At 41.9% G+C, this 14,886-nt stretch overlaps 1 protein-coding gene across 7 annotated transcripts in view; it reads left to right on the top strand.

Moving 5' to 3' along the window:
- The window catches only part of mapk10.S (mitogen-activated protein kinase 10 S homeolog), a 228,294-nt gene that overhangs the window by 81,547 nt on the left and 131,861 nt on the right, over positions 1-14,886 (top strand). For all 7 annotated transcript variants that reach the window (XM_041579776.1, XM_041579777.1, XM_041579771.1 and 4 more), the window contains exons 4-5: positions 1,901-2,030; positions 4,417-4,475. In XM_041579776.1, the coding sequence (XP_041435710.1) occupies positions 1,901-2,030; positions 4,417-4,475 (189 nt within the window). The remainder of the gene's footprint in view (positions 1-1,900; positions 2,031-4,416; positions 4,476-14,886) is intronic.

Raw genomic sequence — 14,886 nt, 5'->3', positions numbered from 1 at the left:
ATTTTCTGATGTCAGGAAAAGGTTCACTAATTTACACATTTCTCAAACAAGATATGCAATATAGACATAAGCTCTGATGTAAAGTGCAATTTAGTTTTTTTTTTTTAACCTACAATGTACTATTCCCCCACCAGCATATTTGCAGGGACCAATATGGATATGAATTTGCATTTTTATGGGGCAGATACCATACTATTTGCAATCAATGCAATTTCGACACAATTTGTGTAAGCATAGCGTTCTTTCTGGTGTATTGCCTATTGCTGCACTTTCTCCTTATTCTTCAGGACAAGATTGTTGGGTTCTCTGCTCTGGGACTCTGCAGTTGTTAGTTACTGTAGGGCCCTATAGGGATACAGGCCCTATACAGTTAATCTTTTCACCATTTCCTTGGGTTATTGGGTAGAATCTCTGTTACAGAATAACCTTTACAGTGATAGGCTGAGATTTGATGACACTGCTCTGACACACTCCTATATAGTGTGTGCAGGGAGTGGCCTCTTCCTCTTTTGCCTCTGGATGTGATTCCAGCTGAATGTGCTCAGGGGGACTGAGTGCAATATGCCCAGAAGAAGGCATGTGTCCAAGTCGGGGACCAGGCAACTCTGTGAATGAGGAACAGAAATACTAGGGCAGACTTGTCATAGTTTCTCTAGGAGAGAAAGGCAGAGAGGTGAGAGAGAAAGAGCAGCTGAAGCTCCAACAAGGATTTGCAGAAAGGGAGTAGCTTCCCAGAGGCTCTGTGTGTTGCCTCCAGTCAGGGACCTCAGTGAGGCGGGACTGTAGGGTAGAAGCTGCTTTCCTGACAACTTCCAGGAGGGAAAGGTTGTACTGCATTTGCCTGTGTACTCTGTGTGAGCCTGCCTTTGTTCTGTGTGAACTCTCAATATGCTGTTTTCCTCAAGCTGCTGCGTGAGTATTAAACCTGTGGTCACTTGTCTTGTGCATAGTAAATAAATCGTTCCTGATTGTTAAGAACCTCCTGGCGCCCAAGTTGTTTTTGTGTGCACAGTAGCCTGGGTGCACTACACCATAGAGGGAACACTTCCACTTAGCGAAGGCCCTGCCCTGGGTGTAAGTCGTGTGTAACCTATGCTCTAGTGTTCTAGCTGGTGAATTAACCCCGGGTGGCCCAAATAGGTGTTACATTACATTTTTTTTTCCTTTTATGTAATTGGCATTTAAGATTAGGTATATAAGACTTTCTTTGTCTTTCTTTTTCCTGTGGGGCAATATAAAACTCTATATAATGTTAAGATCTGCACAAGATCTCTTTTAACTTGGTTTCATGTCTGAGGTCTCTGGCTATAATAAGCATGTGAGAACTTGGTGACAGCCCCTGCCTTGCGCTTCAGGATGACTTAAGTCAGGCATATTACAATGTAAAACTGATAGTGGGGGGTTGATATCCAGTGTTTTACCTATGGAGCTGCTAATCTGCTGGGACAAAGCACTCAGAATTGTACTAAAAATCATTTTTAAAAGTAACGATCTGACTCAGGGCTATTATCAAAGGGAGTCATCCCCCTTATAGGGGAAGTTGAAATTATTTTGGGTGTAATATAGAGAGTAGTGTAATATAGACAGTAGTATTCCATGGAAATAGGCAACTGCATCTCTCCAGTTTGCAATTTTAAATTTGATTTTGTTGCTATGGTCTCATCCACACACAGAGGCAATACTTATGACAGACTGAAGATGAATAGAGGAAGGTCTGAATAAAAAGATGATTCTTTATGCCATCACTGGAAAACATTTTAAATTTCAGATTGCAGAGAAATAGAAGAGAAATGTGAATAGTTAAAAGCTCACATAAAAGATCAATGAATATTGCTTCCGGATATTGCCGCCTACATCAAATTGAATGTGTTCTTATTATGACTCTTTTGTTTTGTTACAGTGCTGCATATGATGCTGTCCTTGATAGAAATGCTGCAATTAAGAAACTTAGTAGACCATTTCAAAACCAAACACATGCCAAACGGGCATATAGAGAACTGGTTCTCATGAAGTGTGTAAATCATAAAAATGTAAGTTCATTTAATTTTTATTATTTGTATTTTGATTAGCAGAAAGAGTTGTCATACATATTTCTTAATCACATTTTTAAAATGTGAGGTACTTATTACATCTAGGGGCACATTTACTAACCTCAAGTGAAGAATTCGAATGATTAAAAATTCGAATTTCTAAGTATTTGTTTGGGTACTTCGACCATCGAATGGGGCAAATTCGATCGAATTGAATGATTCAAACGATTCGAAGTAAAAATCGTTCGACTATTCGACCATTCGATAGTCGAAGTACTGTCTCTTTAAAAAATACTTTGACTACATACTTCGCCACTTTAAACCTACCGAGGTACAATGTTAGCCTATGGGGACCTTCCCCAGCACTTTTCTAACCTTCGATCAATTGCTTAAAATCGTTCGAAACGATTTGAAGGATTTTATCGTTCGTTCGATCGAACGATTTTTGCTTCGATCGATTTGCGCTAAATCCTTCGAATTCGATATTCGAATTCAAAGGATTTAAATTCGAGGGTCGAATTTGAGGGTTTATTAACCCTCGATATTCGACCCTTGATAAATGTGCCGCTTAGCCTTTTTAAAATATTTTAAGGGAAATATGTAATATACAATAGAGACCGTATATAACTTACACTGATCATTCTAGCTGTATAATGGTATTGATGAGGACACTACTGGACATCTTATTCATTTTTGGTATTTGTCATATGGTGTATCCCCACTGGTATGGAGAACATCTGGTATACCAAAGTGACAAGTACTTAACTTACTCACATTGGCTAGCTAAGACTAGCCATCAGGCCATTTATACAAATATAGAATTACAATACGTTCAACGGTTGTAGCTCTGTCCTGAGTCTCTCAAAACTCTCTATTTCTGCTTCATTTTCATTGATTATTGGATGGATGCTCAAAAAGCAAAATCAGCAATACATATATATATATCTATATATATATATCTAAATATATATATATATATATATATATATATATATATATATATATATATATATATATATATATAAATCTGCCACTGCTACTGAACCTGTATATTTACCTTTTACTTGAATGCCACTACCTTCTCAAGTGTGTACCTTTTTTTGTTTAATTAACATCTATTTCATGGTTAAGAACCACTGGCACCAACATTTCTTCAGCTGTAGCATTTAAGTTGTAGTCCAACTACACCATCCCTTCTTCAAATCATCACTGAAACAGCCCAGCTGATTAGAAAGTTACAAATGTAACTCGTAACCATGTTTGGCCTGCAAAATAAGTCCATAACAGTGGGCAAAGCTGCCTATAAAAAGGCTAACATGGAAACTGAAAATATTGAAATGTGGAAACAGTAAATGTCAGTTTTTTTGTATTTAGGGCCTTGAAATAAAAATATTACAGAGAACTACATTTCTCAAAAATTTGCTATTCAGTAAATTCAGAGAAAGAGTATTATTAGGTATGCATCCTCAAATCCTTACAGTCACAGTACTAAACATATAAATGTGACCATCTTTTTAAACAAGATGCAATTTTGGGTGCATTTTTTTTAAAATTTAAATAAGCAAATTATTGTTTAGATTCAGTTCAATATCTGGCCAAATCAAAGTATGGGTATGGAAATATGAGGATTAGCATGGCCTTCAGCTTTAACTATTTAAAGTGCCAAAAAATCAGCTATTCAGTTCATACCAATTGTAAAGAATCTTATAATTGATATAATTATCTATAAAAAAGTTGGCTAAAATTTATTGAGCTAATTTTTACAAAAAACCCTTGTAACTGATATTTTTGCACTGAAAAAACATGCAGAGTTCAGAAATCAGTAAATTTGATGACTGATACTCTTAAGATGTTAATTTTGGTTGTACAAAATTATTCTGAATAATTCAACAGAAGTAGTCTTTTGTTCATACTGTAATAATTTAAGAAACTGACATGACAGCCATGTTCTTCAGTTAGGATTTAGACATAATAAATGGTTTTAGTGTGCCACATCAACCTAATGTTTCTCCCTTTTGCATCCATATATATATAAGTTTAATTTCTTTTAAGTTTTATTCAATGTTTAGACAAAACTGCATGTACAGCAAAAAATATGAGGAAGAAATCAGTCCCAGAATTAATCTCATCACAATTGTACAAGGAGAACCAAAATTTAAAGGACTGTGAGCTTAAGGGGGTTAAAGAGTGATCAATACCTGCCTGTAACCTTTTGTATAGTTTTGATTTCTTCATGTTTCTTGTAGCAATAAATAAATTAATTAGCCAAATCTAATTAGATCAAAGCTCTTATCTCTGGTTATTTTTAAGTATCTTTTAAGCAGTTGCACTTGTATCGATACAAAAATTATAATAAAATTATGACTGACTTTCCTTCCTTTTTTAGATTATCAGTTTATTAAATGTGTTCACATCACAGAAATCACTTGAGGAGTTCCAAGATGTGTAAGTAATTTTGATATTCAATTATATAATTAATGATGCTTAAATGTTAGGCACCCCCCAGTGATTGTAATCACTTACCTGACACCCTTGGCAAATGCCATTTCAGTATATAATGAATATATAGTGAGTGAGAAAAAATAAATGTTCACTATAGTTTAGGAAATATAATCTTGAAAATGAATTACAAAAATAATTAGATCTGGATCATTTGATGAAAAAAATAATACTTGATGCTTACTTCTCTGGTAGTGGCCAGGGTATCGGGTAAATAATTAAAATCACTGAAGGGTGCCCCCAGTGATTTAGGCTTTTATCCTTCTTTAAATGTTTCTGTATATAGTATATATACAGAGCATTTGAAGCATTCAAAAGCAAACCCAGCAGGTATCAGACCATCATCAAACCACCATCTATTGCTTTGCACTTCTTTTATAATTTTCCTGACTGACAGAGAATTGAACACTCACTTTTAAAAAAAAGTATTGTGTTAATTTTGATACACTGCAAGTTTTTGGGAAAGTGTCTGTAAAATCTGTAAAAACATACAGATTTTACAGACACTTTCCCAAAGACTTGCAGGGTATCAAAATACACCCAAATGTTCTCCCCCTGAAAGCTCGGCAGTGCCACCCGAACCTACATTGGCTGATCTACTTGCAGAGATTGAGGAAACTAGGGAATCCTACACAACACTGATAACCACCAACATGGAAGAGCTTAAGGGAGAATTTTCTATACTGAAATAGGACATCCAAATACTCTGGGAATGAACAGTTGAAGCGGGGCATAGCATTAATACACTGGAAAACACCTGTACCCCCATACCTCAACAGATCAGTGATCTCCAACAGGCACTATCTGCATGTCAAGCCAAAACAGATGAACATCAATTGCCGATGCGGTAATGGCAGAGCTCACCCGGAGTTGTGTGTCCTCCTGCTTGATCGAAGCTCTTGCGATACATCGGTCACTCCTTACCGGTTAATGTACCAATCTTCCAAAACGCTGTGGAGCGCTGATCAAGGATTACTCAGGAGTCTAGCACTGATAACATAAATTTTCGGCTTTATTCAGACGCATATGAAGATAACATCAGTGGGTGTTTGGAAGGTGGTGCAAAGCAGAGAAAGCCCAGTGAAGCCCTTAATAAGAATTATCCTGAGTGGGTGGAAGGCTCAGAACCGTTTTTGGAATCCTGGATTTAATGGGCCCGAAGGCGCAGCAGTAATAGTGCGGACCAAAGAGGAGACAAAACCAGGTTCGAAGTACAAAAGGGTTTATCCAGAAGAATCGTCAGGGTACAGGCAAAAGGTCAGTTCAGGTGGCAAACAACGGAGACAAGGAAACAGGCAAAGATCGGTACACAGAAAATCAGAATAAGAAGTCACACCCAGGAACACAAGTCAATGGAACCTATAATTGGGCAAGGAAGGAAAGGGCAATGGGGTTTAAATAGTCCATGGCTTGGCGCCGAAATGTTGACGCGCTGGCGTCAGACGCCAGCGTCCCCACGCTGACGCCCTGACGCCGGCGCCCGATTCTGACGCCGGCGTCCGTTCCGTCGCCGGCGACCAATCCCAGATCGAGAAGATGCCGATGTCACAGGACAGCGCCCAGCAGGAGCCATGCGGTGGAGCAGAAGGTCGCCATCTTGGACGCCATCTTGGGTGAGTGTCATAGTTTCCATTACAGTACCCCCTTCCCTAGGGGGGGCCTCAGGACCACCGGGACCAGGACGAGAAGGAAACTGTTTGTGGAACCTGCGGACAAGGATGGGAGCATGAACGTCAGACTTCCTCACCCAGGAGCATTCCTCAGGACCGAAACCCTTCCACTCAATGAGATATTGGAGAGCACCCCTGGAAAAGCGAGAGTCCAAGATTCTGCTAACTTCAAACTCCGAAAGATCATTGACGACAACAGGAGCTGTGGAAGAAGAAGAGGGAGAAGAGACTGCGGGTTTAAGGAGAGACACATGAAACACATTAGGGATCCTCATCTCAGGCGGAAGAAGAAGACGGACAGCCACAGGATTGATGACCTCGATGATGGGAAAGGGACCGATGAACTTGGGACCAAGTTTAGGAGAGGGAATCTTGAGACGAATATTTCGAGTGGACAACCAAACCTTATCACCAAGAGAGTAAGTTGGCGAAGCAATCCTCTTTTTGTCTGCAAATTTCTTCTGGGAAGAAGCACTTTTTTCCAAATTAGCGGCCGTAGCGTGCCAGATGGCCATCATATGGGCTGCTTGATCATTGGCGGCAGGCACGTTGGTAAGTAGGAGGTCCTGAGGAAATGCCAAAGGGTTTAAACCATAAACACAGAAAAATGGAGACTTCTGGGAAGAAGAATGAAGGGAATTGTTGTGGGCAAATTCTGCCCATGGAAGAAGGTCCGACCAGTCATCCTGACACAAGGACACATGACAACGCAGGAACTGCTCTAATGCTTGATTGACACATTCGGCGGCCCCGTTGGACTGAGGATGGTAAGCGGAAGAAAATTGAAGAGAAATATTCAAGGCTTTGCACAGTGACCTCCAAAACTTAGACACAAACTGAGGACCACGATCAGACACGATTTCAGCAGGAAAGCCATGGAGACGAAAAATATGTTTGATGAAGAGTTCAGAAAGTTCCGGAGCAGATGGCAGTTTGCGGAGAGGAGTGAAATGAGCCATCTTACTAAATCTGTCGATCACCACCCAGATGACAGTGTGGCCGGAAGAACTTGGAAGATCGACAATAAAATCCATGGCAAGATGAGTCCAAGGTCTAGAAGGGATGGGTAAAGGCAACAAAAAACCCTTTGGGGGAGAATGTCCAGACTTAGAAACGGCACAGGTGGAACAAGAGGAAACAAAGTCTTTAACATCCTTCCTTAAAGATGGCCACCAAACCAGACGAGACAAAAGTTCAGTAGTTTTTTTAATCCCAGGATGACCGGCCTGTTTAGAATTGTGAGAATGAGACAAAATGGCAAGACGAAATTCAGGAGGAACAAAAGCTAGACCCAGGGGAGTCTCTTCAGGGGCAGAAGCTTGAGCGGAGAGTATCTGAGGAGCACAGGCAGGAAACAAGGCTGCGATAATCTTGGAAGAAGGAATAACAGGTTCAGGGTCCTCGGAGCAAGAATCCTCAGGAATAAAGCTTCTGGATAGTGCATCGGCCTTCCTGTTTCTGGACCCAGGGCGAAAAGTAATGACAAAATTAAAACGAGAAAAGAAAAGTGCCCACCTGGCTTGCCGGGGATTGAGGCGTTTGAGGGACTGAATAAATTCGAGATTCTTGTGATCAGTAAAGATCGTTACCGGAACAGCGGAACCTTCTAATAAGTGTCTCCATTCTTCTAAGGCCAGCTTAACAGCAAGTAGCTCCCGGTTGCCAACGTCGTAGTTCTGTTCTGGGGAAGAAAATTTTTTGGAAAGAAAAGCACATGGATGAAGTTTACCATCAGAAGAAGATCTCTGAGATAACACAGCTCCAGCACCGATGTCCGAGGCGTCAACTTCGATGAAGAAGGGTTGAAGAGGCTCGGGGTGTCTAAGGATTGGAGCGGAGGAAAATGCTTCCTTGAGAGACTTGAAGGCTTCCAAAGCTAGAGGGGGCCAGTGTTGAGGTTTGTTTCCACCACGGATCAAAGCAAGAATTGGAGAAAGTCTGGAAGAAAAGTTTTTAATGAACTGTCTATAGTAATTTGCGAAGCCAACAAACCTTTGAACAGCTTTAACGCTGGTAGGAAGAGGCCAGTCCAGGATTGCGGAGACCTTGGCCGGATCCATTTTGAAGCCAAGAGAAGAAATAATATAACCAAGAAAAGGAATAGAAGAGACTTCGAAGATGCACTTTTCCAACTTGGCGTAAAGATGATTTTTCCTCAGTCTGGATAGTACTTCACGTACTTGGTTGCGATGTTCCTGGAGGTCCTTAGAAAAAATAAGAATATCATCCAAATAGACGACCACACACTGCCCCAATAAATCTCGAAAAATGTCATTAACGAATTCCTGGAAGACCGCAGGGGCATTACAGAGACCAAAAGGCATGACCAGGTACTTATAATGACCATCACGAGTATTGAAGGCGGTCTTCCACTCGTCCCCCTCACGAATCCGAATGAGGTTATAGGCCCCACGAAGATCCAACTTAGTAAAAAGGCTGGCACCCCTGAGTTGATCGAACAGTTCAGAAATGAGAGGAAGAGGGTACCTGTTTTTAATGGTGATTTTGTTAAGTCCTCTGTAGTCAATGCAGGGCCGCAAACTACCATCTTTCTTTTCAACAAAGAAGAACCCCGCTCCTGCAGGGGAGATGGAAGGACGAATAAATCCTCTCTGAAGATTCTCCTGGATATAAGACTTCATAGCAGAAGTCTCCGAGGGAGAAAGTGGGTAGGTGCGGCCACGAGGAGGCATGGAACTGGATAAAAGTTCTATAGGGCAGTCGTATGGACGATGAGGTGGAAGATTCTCGGCAGAACTTTTATTGAAGACATCGGCAAATGCTTGATAGGCAGAGGGAAGAGAAGGGTTTGAAGACACAGAAGAAATTTTAACGACAGGAACAGCGGGTAAACAGTTCTGTAAACAAAATGGGCTCCACCTGGAAACTTGTGTAGAGGCCCAATCGATAACAGGATTATGGAGACACAACCATGGTAGACCTAGAACAACTGGAGTGGAGGGGCAATCGATAAGAAGAAAGGACAGTCTTTCCAAATGCATAGTGCCCACCTTGAAAGAGAGTTCTTGAGTAGACTGCGAGATGATAGCAGAAGACAAGGGACGATCATCAATCGCCAGGACTCGAAGCGGATTCGCCAAGGACTGGAGAGGAATGGAATGGTTTTCAGCGAACACTCGGTCCATGAAATTTCCAGCAGCGCCAGAATCAAGGAAGGCCTGAGAAGAAATCTTTTTGGAACCAAACTGGATCTGCACTGGGAGGAGGAAACATTGAGCAGAAGAATGGGGAGAACGACAAATCCCACCCAGGTAAGTCTCCCCAAACTTACCTAGGCTTTGGCGTTTCCCGGCTTCACTGGGCATTCATGAGCAAAGTGAGCTTTGCCCCCGCAGTAGAGACATAACCCTGCCGCCCTTCTCCGATTCTTCTCCTGTTCGGAAAGACGGGCCCGTCCGATCTGCATCGGTTCCTCTGCTGGTAAAGAAGAGGAAGAAGCAGAAGCCGCAGGAGTTGGAGAGGGCGAGATGTAAGCAGGATCGTAGAGCAAGGGTCTCTGGAAACGGGGGGCCAGTATAGGCTGAAATCGGGAATTCCTCTTGGAGCGTTCTCGATCTAGTTCGACCTGGCATTCCCTCTGGCGGGTATCCACCTTCACGGCCAGGGCGACCAGGTCCTCCCATCTGGAGGGAATTTCTCGGGACACCAGGTCGTTCTTTATCCGCATAGCTAATCCATTGTAAAAGGCTGCATGGTAACCATCGTTGTTCCAAGAAGTCTCCGCCACCAGAGTGCGAAATTCTATGGCATACTCGGAGACCGAGCGGACGCCTTGCTGCAGTTGGAAAAGCCTAGCGGAGGATGCAGTGGCACGACCTGGAGCATCAAACACCGTACGGAGTTCTTGGACAAATGCCCTGACGTTGTCAATCAGTGGATCCTCCTTTTCCCAAAAGGGCGATGCCCACTCCAAAGCCTTTCCCTGTAGACGAGTGATTATATAACCCACTTTGGCACGTTCAGAAACGAACTGACCTGGCAGCAGGGCGAACTGAATCTCGCACTGGTTGATAAAGCCCCTGCACGCTTCCGGATCACCGCTGAAAAGAGGTGGAGCAGGGAGACGCGGTTCAGAAACCTGGAGCGGAATAGGAATGGCCGGAGCAGGCACTACCGCAGGAGCCGCAGGAGACAGAGCAGTCAACTTCTCCAGAATCGCCTCAAGGGCCTGGCCAAAATGGGATTGCTGAGCTTCATATGTTTTCATCCGAGAAGCCAATCCACAATTGGCCCCTCCGACATCAAGAGGTGCTTGGGCCTCCTACGAAGGGTCCATGGCCCAATTATACTGTAATGGGCCCGAAGGCGCAGCAGTAATAGTGCGGACCAAAGAGGAGACAAAACCAGGTTCGAAGTACAAAAGGGTTTATCCAGAAGAATCGTCAGGGTACAGGCAAAAGGTCAGTTCAGGCGGCAAACAACGGAGACAAGGAAACAGGCAAAGATCGGTACACAGAAAATCAGAATAAGAAGTCACACCCAGGAACACAAGTCAATGGAACCTATAATTGGGCAAGGAAGGAAAGGGCAATGGGGTTTAAATAGTCCATGGCTTGGCGCCGAAATGTTGACGCGCTGGCGTCAGAAGCAGACGCCAGCGTCCCCACGCTGACGCCCTGACGCCGGCGCCCAATTCTGACGCCGGCGTCCGTTCCGTCGCCGGCAACCAATCCCAGATCGAGAAGATGCCGATGTCACAGGACAGCGCCCAGCAGAAGCCATGCGGTGGAGCAGAAGGTCGCCATCTTGGACGCCATCTTGGGTGAGTGTCATAGTTTCCATTACACTGGATAAGCGACACCTTTGATACAACCCTACTCTCTACCACCTTTAATGTGGAAAGGGCACACCGGATCCCAAAGCACACTCCTGTTCCAGGCGCACCACCAAAGATGCTAATCATGAGGCTGCTGAATGCCAAGGATAGGGATGCCCTGCTCAGGATGGCGAGGAACAAGGTGCAAATTACCTTTCAGAACACCAGGATGCGAGTCCCCCTAGCTATTTTGATTCCCTAAGAGTACATTCCCATCAATCATATGTGTGCAGTGGTTTTATTATACGAGACTCTAAGCGCATCCTGTGATATTGTATCTATGTAGCACTGCAAACAGATACTGCCATACTACTGTATCGAATGCTTTCTGTATGTCCAACATAAGAGTAAGCAATGGTGACCTAGAAAGATTTGCATCTGCATTTATGCTGATTAGTCTGCGAGTGCAGTCTATAGTTTGTGTACCTTGGATAAAGCCACATTGGTCCGGTTGAATAAATTGGGTTAAATAGTCTGGTGGCCATAATCTTAGAGAATAATTTGAGGTCAACATTTAGAACTGATATACAGTAGGTCTTTATGAGGTTTGGGGATTACGGACAAGTTTGCTGTGAGCATTTCTTGTGGTAGGGATTGGCCCTATAGCATATTATTAAACATGATGTGAGGATATTATATCGCTATATTTTTTATAGTAACTAGGTGGAAAGCCATCTGGCCCAGGTGCTGTGTTATTTTTCAGATGTTTAATCGCTTGTGTTACTTCCATAATGGTTATTGGGGTATTTAAATTAGCTTTTGCCATATTTGAGTAGTCTGTCCCTTATATGAGCAGGAGGGGTTGTGGGTGGTGTATACAAAGCAGTATAAAAGGATTAAAATTCCTTTACCATATCTACTGGGTTAACTATTGTATTACCCTCCTTTGATTTTATGTAAGGAATAAGACGATAGCCATGGTCTTGGCTATCGATCTGGTTTATCTTTAAATTTAAATAATTTATGTTTGTTCCAGTTATATGCTCTGTCTGCTTTATGTTGTAATAAACTCTGCAGTTTGTGTCTGTTTTCTAAAGAGTGAGGGGTGGGCGTACGTATATGTTATCTTTCCAGTTCACCAATATCCCGCTCTAATTTTTTTACATTTTCTAGAAACTATTTTTTCTTATGTGTTGCTAATTTTATAATTTCACCCTGAAGAGTAACCTTATGTGCAGCCCATATTGTGGACATTGGGAGATCTGCATCCAAGTTATGAACCCAATATTTCTCTAGGGCATCTGCTATACTAGAAGAGGTTGTATGGTCTCCCAAAATTGAGTCATTCAGACGCCTCATTTGGCGAGTAGTAGTATACAAGGTAGGGGTGAAACTTATTGCTGCGTGATCTGACCAAGAAATAGGGATAATTTGTGTTCTAGTAGCCACTGGGAGAATATGCTAAGGGGCCATCAAAAGATCTATTCTAGAATATGAATTATGAGGTATGGAATTACAAGTGTATTCCAATTCAGCTGGGTGTTGATAGCACCAAGCATCTTTTAAGTGAGATTTGGTGAAAAGTCGTTTAACCATTTTAGGAGCCACATTTGCTGTGGCATTTGGAGAATCTTTTCGGTCTATAATACAGTTAATAACTAAATTAAAGTCTCTCATCAATATTATGTTCCCTTGGGAATGTTGGTTTATCAAAGCAAATAGTTCTGAGAAAAATTTAGTTGGGTTTATGGAAGGGGCATAAATATTAATTAGTATATAGGGATAACCTTGTAATAACCCTATCAAGATAATATAGTGACTCTCTGGGTCCGTAATCATTTTCTGCTGGGCAAAATGGACATGAGAACGAAAAGCTATATTTCTGAATATAGTGATGCGAAAATCTGAGAGTAAGATCTATGCAAATATGGAGGAGGGCCAATGAGTTTCTTGTATTGCCACTATATCTGCATGTAGTTCTAGGTAATATGTTGTCCTACGTTATCGTGTTCCTGGGTGTGCTTGACTTTCTGCTATTGAATTTCTGTTTATCGACCTCGTCCTGTTTTCTGAATATTGAACCTTGCTGCCTGGACTGACCCCTTTTGCCTGGACTTTGACCACTCTTTTGCCTAATCCTATTGTACCACAAACTGTATTTGTGTATTTGCTTCCTCCTTGATCCGTTACTTCATACTGTGCCTTCGGGCCCTTACATTCGGTCCCTTCACATTGTGTGATACTATATTCAACGTCATATCTGCATACATCTCCTCCCCAATCTCACAAATCTAAAGGATTTTTACATTATTGCTATCAACATTATACATATCAGTTTTCACTTCATATGCTATACACATTATCCAATATGCTAACCACCATAGCCTAGGTTGTAAGCTCAACATAAAAGCAATAGAAAAAATAACCAACAATAAAAAAGAACTTAGTAAACTTTTGTATAAACAGTAGAATTATACCTGAGCACCAACAGGCTCAGGAAGGTCTCAAAAACAGTTGTGGTGTTTCTGTTGTAAGCTGGACCTACTGTAGTAGTGAGGTCCAGGTAGAGCTCACACTGTGTGGAAGTGCCTCACTTGTGTGATATTTCCACATCCACCTGATTCCAATGGTATAATATTAAATCTTAGATATGAGTCTCTAGACAGCCTTGATAATCCAGGGTAGTCTTCAAGAGTCTTTAGTTGAAGTTTAAATGGGAATCCCCATCTGTATTTAAGGCCAGCTTGTTGAAGTTGTAATTGGGCGTAATGTTCTGCGTTTTAATAGAGTGGTAGTAGCAAGGTCTGGGAACAACTGTATTGCTTCTCCATCAACCTTAATTTCCTCATGGTCTCTAGAGGAACACAGGAGATCTTCTTTAGCTTCTTAATAATGTAGCCTGGCGATAGGGATGTAGCGAACGTCGGAAAAAAAGTTCGCGAACATATTCGCGAACTTGCGCAAAAACGCGAGCGGTTCGCGAACGGTTCGCGAACCCCATAGACTTCAATGGGAAGGCGAACTTTAACATCTAGAAAAGACATTTCTGGCCAGAAAAATGATTTTAAAGTTGTTTAAAGGGTGCAACGACCTGGACAGTGGCATGCCAGAGGGGGATCAAGGGCAAAAATGTATCTGAAAAATCTGCCTGTGTGTGCTTGGAAGAGATAGTGTAGGGGGAGAGCTGTTAGTGATTTCAGGGACAGATGATAGTAAGTTTGCTGGCTAGTAATCTGCTTGATACTGCTCTGTATTGGAGGGACAGAAGTCTGCAGGGATTTGAGGGACATTTTAGCTTAGGTAGCTTTGCTGGCTAGTAATCTACTGTTCTCTTTAAACAACTGCCATACGTTGACCTTGTAGGCATTGTTTGCCCAGTTTTTTTGGACGCAGCCACTGAAGCACAGTTGCCAGAAAAAATATGCCATATAAATGCTGAAAATAGTCATTTTTTGCCATATACGTTGAGTCAACGTATGGCAAAAAATGACTATTTTCAGCATTTATATGGCATATTTTTTCTGGCCTCTGTGCTTCAGTGGCTGCGGCCAAAAAAACTGGGCAAACAATGCCTACAAGGTCAACGTATACACTACTACAGCGGTGGATACGGATTACGTAAAATATATTATGGCTGCTTGAAAAAGTCACTCCGGTGTTTTTTCTGGAGACGGTAATATTATGGATATTTAGACAGAATGTGAACAAGGTCACACAGCTAGATGGCGGGTTGAAGAAAACAGTGTGCAAATAATGCCTACAGGGCAAATAATGCCTAAAAGGTCAACTTATACACTACTACAGCGGTAGTAAAATAAAAAAAAGTAAAATAAAAAAAAATGAATATTAAAAAAAAAAATTAAAGTTGGTGCTGCTGAACTACTAGGAGCAGCAGATTAGCACACCAGTC

Source organism: Xenopus laevis, chromosome 1S (assembly GCF_017654675.1).
Source record: "Xenopus laevis strain J_2021 chromosome 1S, Xenopus_laevis_v10.1, whole genome shotgun sequence".
NCBI lineage: Eukaryota > Metazoa > Chordata > Amphibia > Anura > Pipidae > Xenopus > Xenopus laevis.
This window is presented reverse-complemented; position numbering and strand designations above follow the sequence as displayed.